Here is a 24,617-nt window from a genome sequence, read left to right on the forward strand (position 1 = left end):
AGGAACTCAGCTAGACTCCTTTTTTTTATTTTTTAATTTCAGCTTTTTTGAGTTACAGTTGACAAATACAGCTAGACTCTTTTGAAGAGTTACAAGAGTCAATACTGTAATAGACTTTAGACTCACAGGATTATCCTGGGTCTGACTTGGAGATGGACTGAATCACAAATAGGCCTTGATATAAAATTACTCTTCTAAGAGCTGTGGATCAAAGATGATGAAGGATTACTGCACTGGGCTAGAAGAGTTCTCCTAAGGCAAAACTAGATCAACATCTAGGCCAAAAGGAAAGATGCATTCTTTACCCTGACGTCTGCAGGACTTCATTTCTGCTTTGTGTAACCATCTCATTAAATCAATTTTAGAAATTATTATAGTAGGGATAATTTTTCTTCCCAAGTTCCCTGCTAAAGCAATACTAATACATGGGTCAATCTCAATCTGTCTTATTATATTAAATAGAAGATACTGGTAATCTAAATTTTATTTATACTGAAAATAGCTCTATTTAAGTTGTGTTAACTGTCATATGCTATTTTTCTAAAGCATTCACCTTGATTAGCTTATTAATTCTTTCCTTTTATGGAGGTCCCCAAATGGTCATTCCTGAGGCAGAGCAGGGAAACTCCAAACAAAGCTGCAGCCCCACTGTTACTTACCAAAGTTGTTGCAGCAGCAGTAGCAGGAGAAAGGGCTAAGTTCTATATGTATGTGAGAGAATGATTATTGCAATTGTAGGCTATAAAACACATACCACTTGTATTGTTCCTGAAGGAGGTACTCGATAACCCCTTTTACCAAGGGACTCTAAAGTAATCACACCCTTAAAATAAAAGAAGACAAATTGAGTACAAACTGATGCATATATATACACAGAAAAGACTAAAATTAAAATAATAAATTATGTAATTAATAACTTTTCACAACTGTATTTGTATGGGAAAAAAATTCACATTGAATTAATAGAGATACATTCAAGGAATACAAAATAGTAAGGATTTCACCCATAAGGAAACAATTTACTATTTTTCCTGGAGATGTTGCAATAAACAATACATAACATCAATGACCATGCTGCTTGAAATTTCTATTAAGATATAAGAAATAGAAGTAAGAAGTTCCTTAACTAAAAAGAGGATAAAGGGAGATTATTCTCTTGTATCATGTGGGAGGAGGAAATGAAGAAGCAAAACAATTTACTGATCTTTGGACATATGAAAAGTCAAAAATGAGGGATGATCCTGTTTATGTCTGGCCCAAAAAATGAAGTCAATTATTCAGTCAGGAAATTAAATTGTTATATACATAAATGACTTTCTGACTTGAGGTGGACCACCATCATCAGCATCACCTGTGAACTTGTTAGAAACACAGAGTTTCTTATTTCTCCCCACACGCCTATTAAATCAGATCTACATTTTAACAACATTCCCCAGATGATATCATATGTACGTTAAAGTTTGAGAGGTACTGTCATATTACACAAAATAATTTTCTGAGAAAGATGCTGTAACTACTGTAGAAGTCCAAACAATGGCAAACAGTATAAATTACAACACAGAAACTACAATTGAATGTGTGAAAGTTTCTAGATAACCAGGATGACCAAATGACTACAGATGGTGATTGTGGTACTTAATTCTTAGGTAGCTTCAAGAAAAAAATGCTGATTCATTTAACTGGGTGAATAGTTTTCTTTTGAGTATTCAAGTAGAATAATTGCATGTTCTACGATTCATATCCCATCATTTTACATTGTACTTGCCAAAACATGCCAACCTTATGTAAAAGTAAATATAAAACAGGACTGTCCCATCAGGTAATATCTCTGTTGGGTTTGAAAGACTGACCAGGGGTAGGGGTGGGGGATAAAAGGGAAGGGACAAAGGTAAAAAGGAAGGCCAGACTCTAATATATGAGTACCTAACCTTCAAGTGAACAGCACTTGACAATCAGAATATTAAATTAATATGTTAATAATGGGAAATGTTCATGTTCAGTTCAAGGGCACTGAAAAGACATGTGGTTCTTAATCAATCTGATATATCAATGGTCATTTAAAGCATGAAAACAGCATTTAACAAACTGTGTCCCTAACCAAAACAGTAATGAAGCTTTAATAATTTTTCTCTTACAATTTTCTCTACATGAAAAAATGCTATAGTATATATAGTGCTCCTCTTTTTCCTAGTTCCAGAAAGAAAAGCAAAATATATCTAAGTAATAGCTACCTTTCTAATTATATTACTCCAGCCAATACACTACTGTTTTTCCTTGCCATCCTCTGTTAAATATATATAAGAACACTGGTGAGGGAAAATCTACTACCAAGCCTGCACTCATTTCCTTTAATATAATTCTAATAGTTTTTAGAACATAATAATAATAAATCAATTTATAAGGGAAGAATATAGATTTTTCTAAAACCTCAAATTTTAAGGCAACACTTCACAAAATTTCTAAGCAATGTAAGACTAGTATTGACAATGGCAAGTTAGGAATTTTAAAAAGAGATTAGGAAAGTATTTGGAATTTCATTAGTAGTATTATTAAATTTATTATTTTAACAATTTCATTATTTTAATCGGTTGGCATATTAATATTTATACCTAGAAAATTACTGTATATAACATAAGGAAGAAAAACACATTTCCTTCTGGCATTTTAGAATGGAATAGAAGGATTAAGATGAACTCAATTTGGTCAAAATCTTACACAAAAACTCTTTCTCAAGTGATTGTGTAATAGAAAATATGCAAAACTAAGTAAAACTGAAAGAAGATATCTTAATATGGCTAATTACAAATAGAAAAAATATATAAAATACATAGTGTTGCTTTTTAAAAATCAATTAATTAATTTATTTTTGGCTGTGCTGGGTCTTCGTTGCTGCACAGGCTTTTCTCCAGTTACAGTGAGTGGGGACTATTCTTTGTTGCGTGCGGCCTTCTCACTGTGGTGGCTTCTCTAGTTGCAGAGCACAGGCTCTAGGGTGCATAGGCTTCAGCAGTTGTGGTGTATGGGCTCAGTAGTTGAGGTTCCTGGGCTCTAGAGCACAGGCTCAATAGTTGTGGCACAGAGGCTCAGTTGTTCCACGGCATGTGGGATCTTCCTGGACCAGGGATTGAACCTGTGTCTCCTGCATTGTCAGCTGAATTTTTTTTTTTAACCACTGAGCCACCAGAGAAGCCCCTACAGTGTTGTTAATATGATCATAATGCAAGTCATACCAGGACGCTGCCATGAGCAAACCTGCTTTAGACCTTTCTAACTGGTATCACCATGCAATAGTTTCTAAACAGTGAAATGTCACATTACCTAACACTTGGAGAATATTCTTACCATTAACACTGGACTGGAGAGAGATATTTATCTGGCTTTGAGCTAATCTTAAAGGAATTATTAAATGAAAAGCCCGATACTATCTCCACACCACAAAGACAGAATTTTCTGTGCTAAAATTTCACTTTTGTGAGTCAACTGTATAATTTGTTATGAGAAATCCCAAGGTCATTATTAGAGTAACAAAGAGGGATTTGATGTCTCAGTTCCACTGGTCTATGATATATACTACCTTATCAAAACATGATCAGTCCTTTGAAAACAGACAACTACCAAAATATAAATAAGATTCCCTAAAAAACAAGATTAATTTTATTAATATACAGTAGGAAAGATCTGTTGTATAAAATTTGGACTGGGTCATTTGCAAAGGCAACTCATTTTTAATGAGTAAAAAATTACATAATGGAAAATTTATTAAAGACAATTATCAGAGAAAAGTAAAAGACTCTTAAAGGATATACTAACTTAACCTGATTTAAACTCTTTTCAGTATTTATTCAAAATCTGTGATCACCTGGATGTACTTTCTGGAGAAAGAATGATAAAATCCTTTACCTCTTAATCCTTCATTTTTTAGATGTCAACCAAGGTCAAGGATAAATTTTGTTTTGCCTTCTTTAAAGAACAGTTCAAATTACCTCTTGCTCATGAATTTCACGCCAAGATATTTTTTGAGCTAATTTTCAGTCAATTCACTCTTTTATCTTGTTTCTAATTCCCCTAATGGTCATCTGGAACTCTGTACACTAATGACCTTAGACCTTATCTTTCCATTTCTATATTAGTATGTGCCAACAGAATATGTGAAACTAATGAGACTCCTTGATGTTCTAGTAAAGCAAAATGGGCATCTTTATAGATGTATTCTAATACTGTAAGCATTCAGTATGCACATTTTTTTGATATTGAGCTTATCTTAATGATATTTCAATGATATTTTCCATTATCTAAAATTGTTATTTTTTCAAAATTATACTGAAAAGTGGATATATCTTTCTATGTTAAGTGAATATCATTTGGTGTATATGATAACTGGGCAGGTTTGTGAAGAACTGAGCCTGTTTTTTGTAACAATCATTGTTATGCATCTTCACAATTATTACTCACAAATGTAATTATTATCAAAAAAAGAAAACCTTGAATAAATGATTACATATCGTTGTGCTTTTTGATTAAAGCATGAAACACATATCAGACTCCTGATACATAATAGAATTCCCTTTTCATAGGTTTTATTCATAACAAAAGGCACTGTTGCTAACGTCCTTGAGAATCTAGAAGATGGGGGGAGAAGGATATTAGAAAGAAAGAAGGAAAGAAAGAAATTGGATCAGGTGATAAGCTAGGAAACTCAAATAGGAAGACCAGAAATATATATTTCTATGTCTATTGAAATTTGTATTTCCCAAAGTAAGGCCTAACATAAAAACCCTGATCTGACTCCATATTTTATACCATCAGTATAAACTTCTTAAACACTTGTATTAGTAGCCACTGACTTGTCTTTTGGAAAGGGGTTGACAGTAATCACACAGCAGGACCTGGTATCATTTTTGCAGTTGAGGGATTATTTTATCCTCAAATCTGCTGGAATAAAAAAATGATAAAGATAAAATTATAGGATTTTAAGGTTCAAGACGCTGCTCTTATTCCCCAGAGGTGTTTTACTCTCCACTAAAACATTGGTACAGAGTCAGAAATAGCTAGTATTCTAAAGAAACTTGTTGTTGTTCAGTCACTCAGTCTTTGAGACCTCATGGACTGCAGCACGTCAGGCTTCCCTGTCCTTCACTATCTTTAGGAGTTTGCTCAAATTCATGCCCATTGAGCTAAAAAATCCTGTTCTGTTGTTCAGTCACTCAGTCGTGTCCAACTCTTTGCAACCCCATGGACCGTAGCCACCAGGCTCTTCTATCCATGGGATTCTCCAGGCAAGAATATTGGAGTGGGTTGCCACACCCTCCTCCAGGGGATCTTCCCGACCCAGGGATCGAACCCAGGTCTCCTATACTGCAGGCAGATTCTTTACTGCTGACCCACCAGAGAAGTCCAAATTCATTTCTACTTGATGTTATTGGCCGTATTTAGCAAGCAGGCAAACTCATTTGCAGTCCTGATGGTAGATTCAGAATAGCTTGCATTTGTGGCTAATTGTCGTAAATCAGTTTACGTACTCTGCACAGATTACTCATTCTTCCCTAACTCTGAACAGCAGGGCTGTGCTACTAGAAGCTCTCAAGTCGGAGCCTCAGGAAACCAGGCAGCTTCTGGTGTAAAGTCTCACCCTTGGCATTCCCTGGGTCTGGGCCAATTTATCCATCAATTTCAAGAAACTACACAAGACCACATACAGAGCTAAAGAAATAAACTATGTAATATAGTATTCTCGTCTGTTTTAGGAATCCTAGGATTGGGATTGGAAAAAAAAAAATGGTCCAAAGATAAACCAAACAGGAGAAAGGGAGTGAAACGGTTTCACAGAAAACATAGGTCACTAAATCTTTATTTAAACTCTACTGAGATGAGGATCATAGTGAAGGCAACACTGATAGGACTAGAGTGCACAGTAAGAACTTAAGAATTTGTGTGAACTCAGCAAGATATGGAATTACAGTGTCATTAATCAGAATTTTATCATTTTTTCAAATTATATAAAAACAAGTAAATTTTCAGCATCATCTCAAATACAAGAGAAGATATCTGTCATTGGAGCTTGCTCAGAAAGAAGCTGTAAGGTGTTGTTTTGGCATATTTGTCTCTATTTGGCCCTCAATCCCCTCTTAGGAAATGGTTTATATTTTTAAGCATTGCACCAAAGCAGTACTAAATCTCATTAAACTTAAAGGCATTTGTCATTAAGATGGTTGATTTCAGCAGAAGACAATTGAAAAATACTTGCCATGTAAGGAGAGGGAGCATTATCCTCGGAAACACTGTAGAATGACACTTCAACTGGAAGAGTCAAATGGGTGGGGCAGAAGACACCACTTGCCCCTACCTCTGCAGTAAAGCCATCGACAATGCCAAGAGGATCTAAACGATAGTTCAAGACAGATTCCTGGAAGATAAGATAAAATAAATTTTAAGAAATAATTAAAAGTTAACACATTCTTTCTATTTAAAGCAATATGTTACTACCCTTTCTGGCACTAGGAGAGTGGTCACTGCCATTGCCATGCCCTCATTTCAAAAGTTCATCTGACCAGAAATCAATTTCCTCTCACATCAATCATATAAAGTTTGGCCTCCTTACTATTCCAATCTACATAGAACTATCTTTAAACTTAACCACTGTTTAGACATAATTGTGTAATAAGTTATTCTTATCTCTGTGAAGAAAAATATGCTCTACCAGAGCAAGTATAATATTACAAATTTTCTTATTCCTCACAGAGTATACTCCTAGTGTTAGCCACAGAGAAGCACTTGAAAGCTTGTTAACAGGTTATGTTACAGAAGTTGCATCAAAACAGAAAGTCAAGTACTCAGCTTTGAGAAACAAGTGCTTCTTAAAAACTGTTGTACGTGACATATGTTTTATTTTTCAGTTTAATTTAAAAAACAGCAAATACACGTTGGGAAAAATATTTAAGAGTATATAAATAAAAGCAGTAGGGAAGCGCCTTATTCATCTCTCCCAAGTTCATTCAATGAGGAAACCACTGTTATTTAATATTTATCTGCCCAGGTATGAGAAAAAAGTAAATCTTTTCACAAGCTCTCTTTTACATATATATATATATATGTGTGTATCAACACATATATGCATACATCATGAAACGTGAGTAGCATTTCTTTGATTCAATAATTCTTTGAAAAGAAACACTCCAGCCCTCAAGAGTCTAAATTTGAAAGTGACATCAGCAATTCTCAAGTTCCATGGTCAAAAAGACCATGTCAATGATCTAAAGTAGTCTCTGATTTTAGATTTTTAAATGAATATACTAGCATGCATGCTAGGCTCTATTCAGTGCAAAACTACAAGAAAAGGAAATAAAAGGCATACAAATTACAAAGTAAAAAATAAAACCTTTCCTATTTCTAGATGATTTGGAAATCTACATACAAAAATCTGCCCCCATGAACAAAATTAATAAGCAAATTGAACAAGGTGATGGGTGGTTATATATGTGTTTATGCATGCATGCATGCCAAATTGCTTCAGTAGTATCTGACTCTGTGCATCCCTATGGATTGTAGCCTGCCAGGCTGCTCTGTCCATAGGATTCTCCAAGCAAGAATACTGGAGTGAGTTGCCATGTCCTTCTTCAGGATATGTTTTTATACATGCATAAATATACATACATACAACATACATATGTACACACATACACACACCCATCGTTGTTGTTTAGTTGCTAAGTCGTGTCCAACTCTTTTGCGACCCCATGGACTGTAGCCTGCCAGGCTCCTCTGTCCTACATGCATATATATACATACAAACATACATATGTATATATACACACACACACACATATATATATATACACCCACTGTTGTTGTTTAGTTGCTAAGTCATGTCCAACTCTTTTGAGACCCTATGGACTGTAGCCCTCTAGGCTCCTCTGTCCAGGGAATTTCCCAGGCAAGAATCCTTGAGTGGGCTGCCATTTCCTTCCTGACCCAAGGATTGAACCCACGGCTCCTGCAGTGGCAGGTGGATTCTTTACTACTGAGCCACCAGGGAAGCCTATATACATATATACACACACACATACACACATACCTATAAATACATACAAAATCATTCATTTATTCTTTGGCTGTACCTCACAGCATGCGGTATCTTAGTTCCCTGACTAGGGATTGAAACCCTACTCCCTGAAGTGGAAGCAGGGAGTCCTAACTACTGGACTGCCAAGGAATTCTTTAAAATCACTGTTGGTGGGAGTGTAAATTGGTATAGTTGCTATGAAGAACAGTATGGAGGTTCCTTAAAAAAATAAAAATAGAGCTACCATATGACCCAGCAATCCCACTGGTTTACCTGGAGAAAACCATAATTCAAAATGATACATGCACCCTAATATTCACTGTTGCACTATTTACAATAGCAGGACATGGAAGCAACCTAAATGTCCATCGACAGAGGACTGGATAAAGAATATGTGGTACATACATACAATGGAGTAATACTGAGTCACAAGAATGAAATAATGCCATTTGCAGCGAAATGGAGGGACCTAGAGATTATCATACTAAGTGAAGTAAGTCAGGTAAAGATAAATAAAATATAATATCACTTAGATGTGGAATCTAAAAAGAGGGTACGAATGAACTTATCTACAAAACAGAAAGAGTTAAAGATGTAGAAAATAAACTTATGGTTACAGGGGGTTAAGTGGGGCAGGATAAATTGGTAGATTGGAATTAATATATACATACTACTATATATAAAACATAACTAATAAGGACCTACTGTACTGCACAGGGAACTCTACTCAATACTCTGTAATGACCCATATGGGAAATGGATCTAAAAAAGAGTAGATATATGTATATTTACAACTGATTCACTTTGCTATATAGCATAATCTAATACAACATTGTAAATCAATTATATTTCAATAAAAAACTTTTAATGTCATTTACAAGTACAATGTTTAAGACTTTTCTAATTGAAGACAACTAAACCCTTGATATACTTGATCTCAAGTACAACAGTCATTAAATAAAGCAGCACATGTATGAGAGACCATTTGACTTTTTAAAAATAATCTTATTTTAGAATAAATTTAGATTTACAGAGAAGTTGCAAATATAGTAAAAAGAATCATTTGATTTTGAAAATCAACCTCCTTTGATAATGAATCAGCTTCTATCAGCCCATCATCAATCCCTTCTGGATCCCAGAGACAGTTTTACCAGGTAAGATGTGGTCAAGTCTATTTTCCAGGTAGAGTAATGGATACCTCCATCCAACCTGATTTCACCTATGTGCTCCATCTCTTCCCACCAGCTACCCAACTGTAAGCTATCACTGCCAACAATCTCCCTACTTCACTTGTCATGAAAAGGAAAGGGAAAAGGAAAAAAGAAAAAGGAAAAATAGGAAAGGAAGGAAAGAAGGTGATTTCAAGGCTTTAGAAAAATATAATCTATTTATTTCCTTTTCAAAAACAAATGATATAGCACCATGGATCTAGGTTAAGAAACATCAACTCTTAAAATAGTTTTAAAAAACATTACCTCAAAATTTCCTAAGAGACTAAGACTTGTTACAGGTGGAGCACTAGAACTCAGAAGTGGTTTTTCATGAATATCTGGATCATCTTCAATGTTTAAACATGGTTGAGGACTATTTAAAAACAGAACAAAAAATTAAAAAAGAACAAATCAGCAAATAGGCACATTAACAACAATGTTTTCTAACTTACTTTTGTACAAAACTAACTTAGGAAGATCTGATCAATTTTACTTAAACTCTCATAATAAAAATTTAATGTAATCAAATGTTAAGATATGAAATATCTTAAATTCCTGATTTTATAATCTTTGTTATTATATTCGATAAAGAATATATATAAAGCATCCTAGATTTCAAGGTGGAATTTATAACATATCACATAGAAGCATCTACTGGAAACATATAGTAGTGTAATGCAGTCTTCTTGGACTGCAAGGAGATCCAACCAGTCCATCCTAAAGGAAATCAGTCCTGGGTGTTCATTCGGAGGACTGATGTTGAAGCTGAAACTCCAATACTTTGGCCACTTGATGCGAAGAGCTGACTCATTTGAAAAGACCCTGATATTGGAAAAGATTGAAGGTAGCAGGAGAAGGGGATGACAGAGGATGAGATGGTTGGATGGCATCACCGACTCAATGGACCTGAGTTTGGGTACACTCCGGGAACTGGTGATGGACAGGGAGGCCTGGCGTGCTGCGGTTCAAGGGGTTGCAAGGAGTCGGACACGACTGAGTGACTGAACTGAACTGAACTGAACTGAATGCAGTCTTCTATATCAATCTTCATTTTAAGTTAAGAACTAGAATACAAAGCAAAATTATGTGACTAAGGAATATAATGCGAGTATTATTTGTCAAAATGGAACAAACTGCCAAGGCTGTTTTGCAAAGGTGTATAAGACAAAGGAGGAGGTGAATGACCAGAAGCAGACAAACCCACTTAAATGTTAAAACCAATGTCAAGTGTTTGTTTATTATGATGCCATTATATAGTTAGCTATGCATTGTCTTGATCTCTCTCATCTTTAATAACTGAATGTGTGAAATCTTGAAAATGATAAACTGAAAAATAAGATTCCTGTTAAAATTTTGATTTTCAGAATCAACATCATTTACTATGAAAGGCTAGAATTTTGTGTAATACTATTTCATATACACAAATGAATTTTAAGATAAATACCTTCTAGATGATAAGCTTTTCAGATGCAGGAATGAAGAATCCAGATCAAAGCAACCTGATTGTGCCTTTCTTTGAGGAACCTAAGGTTAAAATAATCACTTGTTAGGTTTCAAAAGAATTTCAAAAGACTGTATTTTTTTCTTGAATTGATCAAACAAATTTCAAATGAAAGTTAAGCATGTCTTAAAAATAATACTTCTCTCTTAATAGTGTACTTAAAATCACCCTTTTTATTACATATTGTCCCTATGTCTTCATTTTATTAACTAGTTAAAAAATAAACAAATGATTAATAAAAGCACTTTTACTGGTTTTTTTTTTTTTGGCCACACCTCGAAGCTTGCAGGATCTTAGTTCCCTGACCAGAGATTAACTAGGGCCACTGCAGCGCAAGTGCCAAGTCCAAATCACTGGACCACCAGGGAATTCCCTAGCTTTTGACTTTTTAAGGACCAGACCAGGGACTTCCCTGGTAGTCAGTCCAGTGTCTTAAGATTCTGGGCTCCCAATACAGGGCTCTGGGTTTGATCCCTGGTCAGGGAACTAGATTCTACATGCCACAGCTAAGACCCCAGTGTAGTCAAATAAAGAAAGAAAGAATCAGAACCAGTTTTCTCAAAAACCAAATTTTACATGTAATCTTAATATAGAAAAAGATTTTTACTTTTTACTTTACATACTTCTGTATTGAATGTGGTAGCAATAAATGATTTATAGCTTTACAATAAAAGGGGGGAAAAGAATTAAATGGTGATGGGAGCCTGGGGTCCTAGCAACTCCACTGCTCCTTTACCTATCCCTACTCCAGTGCACATTTCTAAGAACCCTGGCTGGGGCTTCACAGAGAATAGTTTTGAAAAATACTATTTCGGATTTTCAATCACTATTGTATACCAAATTACATTTAAGACAAACCACCAACTAGCTCAAAATACTCTAAAAGTCAAAGACCCTAGTGTAAATTAAAAGGTAAAATCACATACAACATGCAGGTTAGATGAATTTGTCTCTAAAATTAAAGTTAAATATGTATTAAAGTATCTGAGTGATTGGTCTAATTTGTGATTAAGAAACAGATCATACTGAAAGTCTAAACAATCTCAATATTTTTGAGAGTTGTACAAGTATACCATGCTATATTTTGGAGTCAGAACTTAATGTGAAATATTCAATCCAAATTCTCATGTCTTCAATTCAGGAACATTTTCTACTTTCATTTCTTCTAATACTGCATTTTCTTTATTCCATCTAGTCTTCCTTTTGGAATTTCTACTAGGCTTATATTGAACATTTCATTTTATCCTCCAGGCCACTTTTATACTGTACCATCTGTCTTTCCTTCTGCACTTTATTCCAGGTGCTTTCTTAACATGTGTCTATCTATTTATTAAATCTCTATTCAGATGATTTCAGTCCACCATTTAATTCATGTATATGGGTATGTGCACATATGTGTACACTTCAATTATATTTTTCATTTCTATTTTCCCAATTCCACATGTGCTCTTATCTCAGTTCCCTGTCTTTATCTTCTTTTATATCCTGGAAAATTTTACAAAGAATTATTTTTAATTCTCTTTCATGCTGCTCTAATAACAAGATTCCTAAATATAAATTCCCTTACTTCTTTCTCCTATTGATTCTTTTAAGGTGCTTTGTAATTTTAATTCCCCTGAGATAATCTTTAGCAGGAGCTATTGTTGAAAATAAATCCTTGGTGCCATGGGTTATAGATGTGGGATAATCTCATGTTTTCTCATATATAGCACACATTTTGAGCCCCCTACCTCGGGGTGATTTAGGCTTAGGTCCAAATTCTTTTGGGGGCTTCTTCTCCCATCTAATCTATACCTTCCTGTTGTACCTTTTAATTAAATAGGTGATTTTTTTCCCCTCCTCTCTCCCATTTCTAGAATGGCAGTCCTCTTCTGTTTCTGGCTTTATGGAGTTTGGTTTTAGGTCTCAGCTATGATCAGTATAGACCTGACTCCTGACCCAGCAGGAACATTAAACCTTAGCACTATATTAGATTTAGATATTCTGGAAAGCCATAATTAATTCACCCCTAGTTAGTATTTGGAAATGTATCTTTCCTGCTCATACACTATATTATGTATTTAGAAGTTGTGTTATATTTTATCCAGTATTTCTGTTTTTAGGAAAGAGGAAGGATCTTGTATCAACTCAGTCCACCATATTGAACAGAATTCGTAGTGGTCTTTACACCAGGATGATGCAAGTATTTTTCCTGATAACTTGGGTATTTTGAAAGCACCTCATAGGTAGGCCAAATATTTGGGATTATTTTATATTGTTTGGAATTCAACTTCTGTAAAACAAATACCTAAGGTCCTAGTTACAATTTAAATCTAGATCTCTTATTCAAGAATTATTTTTTAAACATATGCTTTGCCTTTACTTTAAAAACTTGCATAAAAACAAAAATTATTTTACATTAGTAGCAAAATAACAGCTTAACTCTAGTTTAACTGAAATGGCAGCACTAGTGACTGTCAAATGCTTACCATATGTCAGGAATGACACTAATCATCCTCCCAACACTAAAGCAGACATTATCACTCCCTTTTTACAGATGAGGAAACTGAGGCTCAGAGAAATAATATTTCTCAACTAATGTCACACAGCTAGAGAATAGTTGGTGTGACTTCAAAACAAGGCTCTTAACCATCACACTCAGATCTATAAATTTATTTGTAAATGTAGAAAGGGGAAACCTCTATATCTCAAAATAAGATGATTAATTGTACAGGTCCTAAGTCAAAGACAGCCACAAATCTGAATCCCAGATGATTCAGCTGGTGGTGTCAACCAGGCTCAGTACTATAACACAAATCTATCTATAAAGAATACATTGACACTTATTTTCCTTACATTTAGTAAGAATTAATATGCTGGACATTAAGAATTTCAGAGAAATTTTATAATCATAACATAATAAATTCATTTTATCCACTTTTCCTTTTTCCATATTAACATTTAGCTATTAAGGATATCAAAAGGTAAAATGATTTCCCACTAAATATTTATTTTGAAGTATTTAAATTAAAAATTTTTCAATTAAAATTTTGATAAAATTATTTGCAAACATTTTACATAATAAGAAAAAAAATAGGAGAAAAACACTTACAGGACTGGAAAGAAGAGGCAATCCAGTTCGAGGATGAAAGGCTCTGGTTGAGGTTCCATCCAAGGAATGAAAATTATGTTTCTGCCAGACACTTGAGTGTCTAAGTGGTATAGTTCTCTGCTAGGAAAAGAATTAGATTTTAATAGTAACATTTAAGTTTTTTGTTTTTAGACTTATTCTTATTATGTACTGAGTTATTACATCCTCGGTGGTAAAGTTAATGACCTATAAACCTATCTACACACACATATTCATTATTTGTTGTTAAGTCGCTAAGCCGTGTCTGACTCTTTTGCGGCCCCACGGACTATAGCCTGCCAGGCTCCTCTGACCATGGGATTTTCAAGGCAAGAATACTGGAGTGGGTTGCTATTTCCTTCTTTGGGGTATCCTCCCAACCCAGGGACAGAACCTGCATCTCCTGCAGTGGCAGGCAGATTCTTTACCATCTGAGGCACAAGGGAAGACCACATACACACACAATTATATACACTTTCATTAGAAAACAGAGTTTAAGAGTTTTTTCTAAGATGCTGAATGAACTCAAATAAAGAAAGTATGTCTAATGTATGCCTTGTTGTTCAGTTGCCCAGTTGTGTCTGACTCTTTGTGACCCCATGGACTGCAGCATGCCAGGTCAATGTATTTTATACTTAGTCTAACATTAGTAAGCTAATATTAAATTCTTTTATTTGTGAAAAAAACAACTTCTCACAGATAAAAAAAAATTAGTACAATATTCTAGAATACAAAACTATGTCAATAGCAAGAGCCCTCCTCAGAAAATATAATTTGGTAGTTAGTGCATGATACAAGAATATAAATGTGAATTTTAAAATATACTTAACACAGTCACAGTACCATGTTTTTGAAGTGATATAAGAAATAGACTAGTTCTTAAGAATTTATGCAAGTTTATACTCAGAAATGGGAGAAGGCAATGGCACGCCACTTCAGTGCTCTTGCCTGGAAAATCCCATGGATGGAGGAGCCTTGTAGGCTGTGGTCCATGGGGTCGCTCAGAGTCGGACACGACTGAGCAACTTCCTTTTCACTTTTCACTTTCATGCATTGGAGAAGGAAATGGCACCCACTCCAGTGTTCTTGCCTGGAGAATCCCAGGGATGGGGGAGCCTGGTGGGCTGCCGTCTATGGGGTCACACAGAGTTGGACACGACTGAAGCGACTTAGCAGCAGCAGCAGCATACTCAGAAATCAAAAATTCATGAAAACACATGAATATAAACCAGAAAGAACTAATGGGTCCTGGCTTTATCATTTCCTAGCTTTATTACTTTGGGCATGTTATATAACCTCTCCAGGCCTAGAGTCTGCATTTGCAAACCTGAATTAGTAACAGCACCTAATCTCACATGGTAGTGAAAGGATTTAGTAAGCCAACACGTATAAAACATTCATAAGAGTGCCTAGGCACATAGCAAAGGCTGGTATGCTTTTGGGTTGCCATTTCCTTCTCCAATGCATGAAAGTGAAAAGTGAAAGTGAAGTCGCTCAGTCATGTCTGACTCTTAGCAACCCCATGGACTGCAGCCTACCAGGCTCCTCTGTCCATGAGATTTTCCAGGCAAGAGTATTGGAGTGGGGTGCCATTGCCTTCTCCATAGCAAAGGCTATATAATTATATTTAAAGTACTGCTAAGTTGCTTCAGTCATGTCTGACTCTGTGCGACCCCATAGATGGCAACCCACCAGGTTCCCCCGTCCCTGGGATCCTCCAGGCAAGAATACTGGAGTGGGTTGCCATTTCCTTCTCCAATGCATGAAAGTGAAAAGTAAAAGTGAAGTCACTTAGTCGTGTCTGACTCCTAGTGACCCCATGGATGCAGCCTAACAGGCTCTTCTGTCCATGGGATTCGCCAGGCAAGAGTACTGGAAGGGGTTGCCATTGCCTTTTTGGATATTTAAAGTAAGAACATGAAAAAAACTAATCGTAGTGGCTTGAAAAATACCATGGTCAAAGTAAGCCTCCCTATAACGTACCAGAAAGGATCATGAAAAGCTAGTATTCTTAAGGTCAGGGTAGGTTTTTGTGACAATTAACATTTTAGTAAATTGGAAACTGAAATTTGATTAAACCCATGTGTTAGAGGAGAGGAAATCTTCTGTTGAAAAACAGCAATAGGAAACATGGCATAATTTTAAGACTCTAATGTCCAACAAGACTAATCTGCCTGATAAAGAAGATGAACCAAGGTCATTCAGATTTGGATCAAGGCAGTTAAGTAGTTTTCCATATAACTGAGATATAAATTTGTAATGCTTTTTAGAGAAACAAAGGAAATTTAAGTCTAATAATAATTTTCTAAAGTTAAAAAGTGGTTTGGTGGACAAATAAAATGGAACTAACTTAAGTATGTCTGATTTATGCAGTAAAGTAAAAGTTTAAAAAATGTTTAAAAATCTACAATTATTACCACAACTATAAGCAAAAGAGATTCATCATTCTTACTTTAAAATTGAGGAGACTGGAAGTTTGAGAAGTGAGTGATTTATTTAGCTTCACTCAAGGACCAAATTTGTCAGGACTGGAATGCAGGTTATTTTGACTACCGATCAGTGATTTCACTAGATATTCCTTAGTTGAGCAGAGGCGTAACACAATGGGCACTCTGCTCATAATGGGCCAGAGTTGCTAACAAATAACACATTTAACTAATAATACAAGTTTCATTTCTGACTCCTTTTTACTCTCCAGCAACTGTTTCCAGTATTGAAATAAACAAAAAAGGACAAGAGGAAGAATTTACCTAGCATTTGCTCTTAAGGGGGTGGTTTATGTATAAGCATGTTAATACTAGTTCTGTAGCCAGATAGTCTGCTCTATAGACAACGGGCACCTTGGGCCTTTATAACAAGATCTTCTGTAAACAAAATTCAAACCATAACAAATATTTGAGGATTATATTTGAAATGTTATATATTACTTACCAACACCTCTTTATTTTTCAGTCGTTCACATGTGGACAAACAGTCTTTTATATTCTTTCTCTGAGAACAGTTTTGAGAGTTTTCATCAATCGGATCTTCTTTCTTATCCTGTTCGTTTCTTAATTGGTCTAGCTTTTTGCATTTGAAACCTTCACTATCTTTAATGAGATAATTTTCTATACTATTAAGTTGAGTGTTTTGTTCACATGGCTTAGGCCTTTTTGGGTCTTTATTTGAGCACTCGTTTTCATGTTTACTCAGATATCCAGACATTTCCAACACAGTAACTTTTACTTTCGAGTCATTTTTTTTTGAATTATCACACTGGTGATTGATAAAAGATTCTGGATTATAATTTTCATTTATTATTTTGTCCTTATACTTATTTGTGCAAACCTGTTTGTCAATACTGTTACAATTTGAATACTCTTTATCAATTTCATTGTTAATTTCTTGCTTCTTAAATTGACACTCAGAACATGTGTTTTCTAACCTGATTGTCAAATCGAAGTTATTTTCTTTGCAGTGAGATATATTTGAAGGGGTCGTTAAACCAGTAGCTTTGTTCTGTGTCTGCTGAAACGTACCTTGGATTTCACTAGGATTGTCCTTATACAGATTTCTTCTTATTTGAGGTTGCAAAGAAGGCTTGACTTTACTGTTGCAATTAAAAGAACTAAAATATTTATTAGATATTGAATTTTTCCCTTCACTGATGTCATCTAACAAGGAAAATTTTGTATTAGAAATGGAAACGGAAGTGTCATCCTTGTTTTTCTTCAATAAATTTTTGTCTTCATAGGAACTCCTAAATACTTTAGAAGGAACTGAACTGGAGTCCTGCATATTGAATGATTGCCGGGGCATGTGAGATGCCATTGGATCAATATGCTCCAAGTGTTGAGCAATCCTTGCAATGATATCTTGCCGTTCCTGGAGTAAAGAGCTTATCAACGGATTAATCTCACCAACAGACTGACAAGAATGAAGACCATTAGAGATGCAAGTGCCATTTCGAGGAGTTTCTGGTTTTACTCGAATCTTCCCTTCACTGGTGTCTTCTGAAGAGGTGAGCTCTGGACTGCCAAAAGAGACAGAGAATGTTTCTTTACCTCTTCTTACACTTTCATTTTCTTGTGAAACACGGAAAAGTTTTGAATTAAGTGAACTAGATTCTTGCATATTAAGTGGATGTTCAGAAACATGGGAAGTACTTGGATCACAATGAATCAAATGCTGAGCTATTCTTGCAATAACTTCTTGCCGCTCCTGAATTAAAGAGCCTATTAAAGGATTAGTCTCACCAACTGACTGCCAGGAACTCTGGCGACTAGAGTCACTGGAATCAACCACTGAAAATGATTTTAAAGTTCTCACTGATGTTTCATGTGACTTTTTCTCTCCTATATTACTGAAGCCTAAAATATTGCCTTGAGATGTTCCATAGTCAGATTTACTGCCAATGCCTGGATATAGCTTGACATTTTTGACAGCTGCACTATATTCCGGAGTTGTGCCATTTTTTGCATGTAATATTATGCTTTCAGGTGCCATGGTCCAAGTTTGTTTGCTGCAAACACGCTGTGAACTGTCTGTACTACAGTGATCTGCTTCTGTAGAATTTCGGTGCTGATGGGTTTTAAGTTCGTGTTCTTGAATTCTTTTCTCATAAAGGCCAATATTAGTGTGAATACTACAGGTCAAAACTGGATAATTAGATTGTCTGGGCAAGGACTGAACGCTGACTTTCAAGGCCACATTGTGAGAAACATTGGGAACAGGAAACACATGTTCAATTGGAGTCTGTGAAAAATTCCACTGTAGGTCTACATCAGCAGCACTGATTCTAGAATCACACAGAAAAAAATGGAATCAATGGATTATAAAACATATCATTATTATATATTATTTTTAAAACTTTAAACAGTCATATACTTACCTTTGTTTGCACTAATTACTATTGAGATTTTATTTTAATCTACTTTACCATGCATGTCACTCTAACAAAACCAACAGAAATAAATAGACTATGCCTGCAATACAGACAATCTTCTTTTTAAGAACACTATAGTAGTAAAGCACTAAAGTTAAAAAATAGTGTAATTCAAAATTAGTTGTCAAAACAGAAAAAAGGAACTTTCCATTTGCTACTAAATAAATGAATTCAGTTAATTCTGTTATAATTATATGCTTTCTGTGAGGTGATTTAGACATACTCTCTATCTCATGGCTACCTGCCTAAAGAGACAGTTAAGACAGCTGTTCAGCAGCTTGTGTGTTTACAGTTTTCAAGATCTAAAAATTAAGTAGGTTTACCACTGTGAAAATTCAGCAGCCCAGAAAGTTTTTCCACTTTATTTATAATGGTGGTATCAATTCATTGTTGGTTCTACAAAGTAAGCTTAAAAGTTCTCTGAAAACTACTCTACACCAAATTTAACCCAAGAAGCAAAACTCATATTGAGTCATATCATATCTAAACTTCTCTAACTTGCTTTGAGAAAAACTTGAGTAAATTTTATCCACTTACATTTAGAAATGAAGGAAATAAACTGCTTAAAAGGTCAAATACCATTCAGTAGTTAACCACTTTAGCTGAATATGCATGGTTCTTTTTCTGCCCTAGACATACCTGTAAAGAATATTTCGTGGAGTAGCACCATGAGAAACACTCAGCCAAGCACTTAATTGAGAAAAAAACACAAATGAGCGGACAGCCAACAGGAGAGTTTTCTCTTCAATAAATCGATCACCACTCCTGAGGAAAGTAAAAAAGCATCATCTAAATGTGGGCAAGTATAAAATGACTGAATTTTAGAAAGAAACTGGTAAATATATCACTCAGGATATGTGCTTTCAAGAGTGTGGGAGTACATTTACAAGTGTCACTTGAAGTCACAGAAGTACAAAAGAGGTAAATTTTACTACATAAATAGAGGGACTCAAAGACATATTATTAAAGTAATTTATAGAAAGTAATGGAAAATCGAATTTACCAGGGACAACTTCAATCTCAGGTCAACTTACTGTCGAGGAACTGGCTCCAATATCCATCTTTCTAATAATAACGCATCTTGTTTAATAGCAGGATCATTTAGATCAATCCCTTCAGTGGTGGGCCCATCATCACTGTAGCAGCAGTCTGGTAGTAGCATCACTTCCACCATGATTGGAAGGTTATTCTTCCACAACAATGCGACCTCAGACCTAGTTCGTCTGGCTTGGCGACACTTGGAGAAGATGGAGATAAGTAAAATGGCTCAATAGCCCATCCAATTTTATATTTCAATTCAAAAAGTATAACTGTAAAGGAGACATCTGTATGAAAATGAGTCGCCTATTCAAGGGCTTTCCTCAGCCTTGTCTGTCTATTTAGGTTTCCTCATTAAACAATGCATCAGCACTATTAACTCCAGAGTGTGGGGATTAGTAGCTAACAATTATGATGCAAATTTTCTTGTGGTAGGATATCTTTGATCTATTTTGTGGAAAAATAACTGCCATGCACAATGTCTGACAGGCCTCAAGATGGCCCAGCCTTGTCTCATCTGTCAATGATATCATTAATTATAGATGAAAGATTCAGTCTAAGAGCAAAATATTAAAAGTTCATTTTCATTAAACACTCAAAATAGACAAGATTTTAGAAGTTTAAAATTTTGGACTACACTTAAAAAACTAACTGGCAGAACTATCTTTACAGCAAATTATATGCTACATACCAAAATAAATATTTTTAACAGTATTATACAGAAACATTAATGACAGCAAAAGGCATCCTCCCATTAACATGGGGAAAATAATAATGAACATAAATCTAATAAATAAACAAGAACACAAAGTTGATGAACTAGGGCTGAGACTAAAACTAATGAAATCTAATTCATAGTTAACAAGGATCATCTTAAATCTGATGTGTGTGGACAAAGGTATGAAATTGGCTGCACACTTACCTGATGATCGAAAAGCTATGTACTATACTTTTTCTTTATGTTGTAACCAATTTTTTACTTAAATGTGAATGTTATAATTGTAATAAAGGTGATGACAGAATTTAAACTAATTTATATAAAAGGCAGATAAAATGCATTCAACACACAATTCTCACCTGGGCCAGCTTGTCACTACATTCATGTTTTGTAGTTATTGGGTAACAGGACTGTGCTGGAGGACAATGGAAACTTTCTGTCCGACCTTTAACAGAACATTCAGGTGTTCGTCCTTCTGTTATTAGCAAGGCCAGAGAGACCAAGAACTCCTCTGCATCATACTCAAAATATTCATCCAGAGTATCTAGTATTAAAAGAAAGAAAAGAAAGAAAGATGGGTCCTTGCTTTAAGGTATCCTTGATAAGAATTCATTTTTTAACGTCTACAAAAACTAATACCACAGCCCAAGTTCAATTATATCCACTAACAAAGAGTGAAGCTATTTCAAGTCCTAAAAGATGATGTTGTGAAAGCGCTGCACTCAATATGCCAGGAAATTTGGAAAACTCAGCAGTGGCCAGAGGACTGGAAAAGGTCAATTTTCATCCCAATCCCAACAGAAGGCAATGCCAAAGAATGCTCAAACTACTGCACAATTGCACTCATCTCACACACTAGTAAAGTAATGCTTAAAATTCTCCAAGCCAGGCTTCTACAATACATCAACTGTGAACTTCCAGATGTTCAAGCTGGTTTTAGAAAAGACAGAGGAACCAGAGATCAAATTGCCAACATCCGCTGGATCACAGAAAAAGCAAGAGAGTTCCAGAAAAACATTTATTTCTGCTTTATTGACTATGCCAAAGCCTTTGACTGTGTGGATCACAACAAACTGTGGAAAATTCTTAAAAAGATGGGAATACCAGACCACCTCACCTGCCTCTTGAGAAATGTGTATGCAGGTCAAGAAGCAACAGTTAGAACTGGACGTGGAACAACAGACTGGTTCCAAATAGGAAAAGGAGTACGTCGAGGCTGTATATTGTCACCCTGCTTATTTAACTTCTATGCAGAGTACATCATGAGAAACACTGGGCTGGAAGAAGCACAAGCTGGAATCAAGATTGCCGGGAGAAATATCAATAACCTCAGATATGCAGATGACACCATCCTTATGGCAGAAAGTGAAGAGGAACTAAAAAGCCTCTTGATGAAGATTAAAGAGGAGAGTGAAAAAGCTGGCTTAAAACTCAACATTCGAAAAATGAAGATCATGGCATCTGGTCTCATCATTTCATGGCTAATAGATGGGGAAACAGTGGAAACAGTGAGAGACTTTATTTTCTTGGGCTCCAAAACCTCTGCAGATGGGGACTGCAGCCACGGAATTAAAAGATGCTTGATCCTTGGAAGGAAAGTTATGACCAACCTAGACAGCATATTCAAAAGCAGAGACATTACTTTGCCAACAAAGGTCTGTCTAGTCAAAGCTGTGGTTTTTCCAGTAGTCATGTATGGATGTGAGACTTGGATCATAAAGAAGGCTGAGCACTGAATAATTGATGCTTTTGAACTGTGGTGTTGGAGAAGACTCTTGAGAGTCCCTTGGACTGCAAGGAGATCCAACCAGTCAATTCTAAAGGAAATCAGTCCTGAATATTTATTGGAAGGACTGATGCTGAAGCTGAAACTCCAATACTTTGGCCACCTGATACGAAGAACGTCTCATGAGAAAAGACCTTGATGCTGGGAAAAATCAAAGGCAGGAGGAGAAGGGGATGACAGAGGATGAGTAGGTTTGACAGCATCACCAACTCAATGGACATGAGTTTGAACAAGCTCCAGAGATGGTGCAAGACAGGGAAGCCTCATGTGCTGCAGTCTATGAGGTCGCAGAGTTGGACACAACTGAGCGACTGAACAACAACAAAAAATCCTTTAAGATAATAATATTTTTAGATGTCAAATATAATAGCTTTCATGAAGAAAACTTTGCCAACAGCCAAAAGGTTAAAATGTCTTATTACATCATATATTTTTAGTTAAGATATTTTATTACTATTATTAAATATTAGAAAAAGAGGCAGATCCAAAAGTATGTTTTTCCCTTTCTCTCCTTTTCCCATTCCTTAACTAGTTCCTAGTTCTTATAGCCCTAATTCGGTGATGTGGACATTCATAGCCACAGGGTTCTTCTTTTTCTTTGTTACACAGTAGTAACAGTAGTAGTAGTAGTAGTTTCAGAGGAAGACATTTCATAATTATCTAACAGGAGATGCAGGCCTGATTGCAATATATGAAATGTGATGTTTTTTGGTTCCTATGAAGTTTCAACAATCTAATCTGCAAAAGTTTCACTTAGTTATATTAATTTTAAATTTCTTACAAGTCCTCCAATTTTAAAAGTACAGTTAGTTTTCAAAACTGTTAACCTGCTATGCAGGTTGGACATGCATGCATGTGTACATGCACACACAAAATTCAACTTATAGTACAGTCTTAAAAATGCTGCTTTCTCTCATCTCTGCCAATTAAGCAGTACATATAGGAGACATACACGCCTGTAATACAGGAGACACAGGAGACGGAGGTTTGATCCCTGGGTCAGGAAGATGTGACGCTAGTGGTAAAGAACCCGCCTGCTGATACAGAAGATATAAGAGACTTGGGTTTGATCCCTGGGTCAGGAAGATCCACTGGAGAATGACATGGCAACACACTCCAGTATTCTTGCCTGTAGAATCCCATGGACAGGGGAGCCTGGTGGACAACAGTTCTTAGGTTCACAAAGAATTTGACATGACTAAAGCAACTTAGCACACAAGTGACTAAGCACATCCCGAAGTAGATGACGAGGGAACGCAAAGTTGTATTGCATATAGCTACTAGTCTCAAACGGTTTGACTCAGAGATGATTTTTAAAACAGTGGAACATTGAAGCACACAATAAATTCCAAAGAAGTTCAGATAATACTGGTAAAATTTTGCAAAAGAGGCAGATGTTGGGCTGAACCAGGAAAGAGTAAGTACAACTTGAGGGGAGCATTTGTACAAAAAAAGTATAGAAAAGGCAGGACTGGAGCCTGATTGTGAATGGCCTTGACGGGGGTATGATGATAAGCATCTATATCTAGCCTCAGGAATGCTTATCAGAAAAAGAAGGAACCTTGAGAGCCAACTTGATTGAACTTGTAGTTTAAGGCCATTCCGAAAAGTTTCCCTAAAATGAGCATTTACAACATATAAAATAGCAGTCAATACTTGATGATATTGTCAGGTATTGTCAATTCTCACTACTTTCTATACATTAACTTTTTTAATCCTCAGAGCACCTCTAGAAGGTGGGAACTATTACCACCATTTTTATAGATAATCGAAGCATAGAGAGATTAAATAACTGCCCAAGATCACCCTGCTAGGAAGCTGCAAAGTTGATATTTGAACCTACATAAGTCTGGTTCCAGAATCTGAGTCCCTAACTACCCCAAACATGCTTTCTTTTATTGTAGCTACAAATTTTGCTTTTATATACTAATAGATATTTGTAAAAATATAAATATAAATAATATACATTCAACATATATTTTAATAATATATTTTGGAATATTTGTGGTACAGGGTTTGTTTCCAGGAAAAGGACCATAATTTATAATATTGTGCCAACTGGGGATAAAAGAGAGGTCTGAACTTTTATTTTTCCTCTAGGAACCAATTAGGTCATAAGCCAAGGGTCTCCTGTGGTCTCCTGAGATGCAGTGAGTTAAATCATGATGTCCTGCAGAGGGAATCAAAAGACATAAAAAGAAATCCATTCATCCTTTTTTCTCTGATGGTTCTGTGGGTTTTCAAGATTAGCTCAGCTTTGCCATGGGCTGG

At 35.6% G+C, this 24,617-nt stretch overlaps 1 protein-coding gene across 42 annotated transcripts in view; it reads right to left on the minus strand.

The window, feature by feature from the left end:
* Window positions 1–24,617, minus strand: part of ATOSA (atos homolog A) — an 84,587-nt gene that overhangs the window by 5,660 nt on the left and 54,310 nt on the right. For 20 of the 42 annotated variants that reach the window (XM_086321003.1, XM_086320981.1, XM_086320995.1 and 17 more), the window contains 9 exons: window positions 20,920–21,104; window positions 19,839–20,041; window positions 19,444–19,569; window positions 16,812–18,657; window positions 13,863–13,982; window positions 10,715–10,794; window positions 9,535–9,643; window positions 6,245–6,403; window positions 755–823 (listed from right to left, as the gene is read on the minus strand). In XM_086321003.1, the coding sequence (XP_086177129.1) occupies window positions 755–823; window positions 6,245–6,403; window positions 9,535–9,643; window positions 10,715–10,794; window positions 13,863–13,982; window positions 16,812–18,657; window positions 19,444–19,569; window positions 19,839–20,041; window positions 20,920–21,104 (2,897 nt within the window). Of the gene's footprint in view, window positions 1–659; window positions 824–6,244; window positions 6,404–9,534; window positions 9,644–10,714; window positions 10,795–13,862; window positions 13,983–16,811; window positions 18,658–19,443; window positions 19,570–19,838; window positions 20,042–20,919; window positions 21,105–24,617 lie in introns of all 42 variants that reach the window. The other 22 variants (XM_086321006.1, XM_086321005.1, XM_086320983.1 and 19 more) reach the window with 3 other exon arrangements.

Source organism: Bos grunniens, chromosome 10 (genome assembly GCF_055505025.1).
Source record: "Bos grunniens cultivar Pamir isolate PY7600 chromosome 10, Bosgru_T2T1.0, whole genome shotgun sequence".
NCBI lineage: Eukaryota > Metazoa > Chordata > Mammalia > Artiodactyla > Bovidae > Bos > Bos grunniens.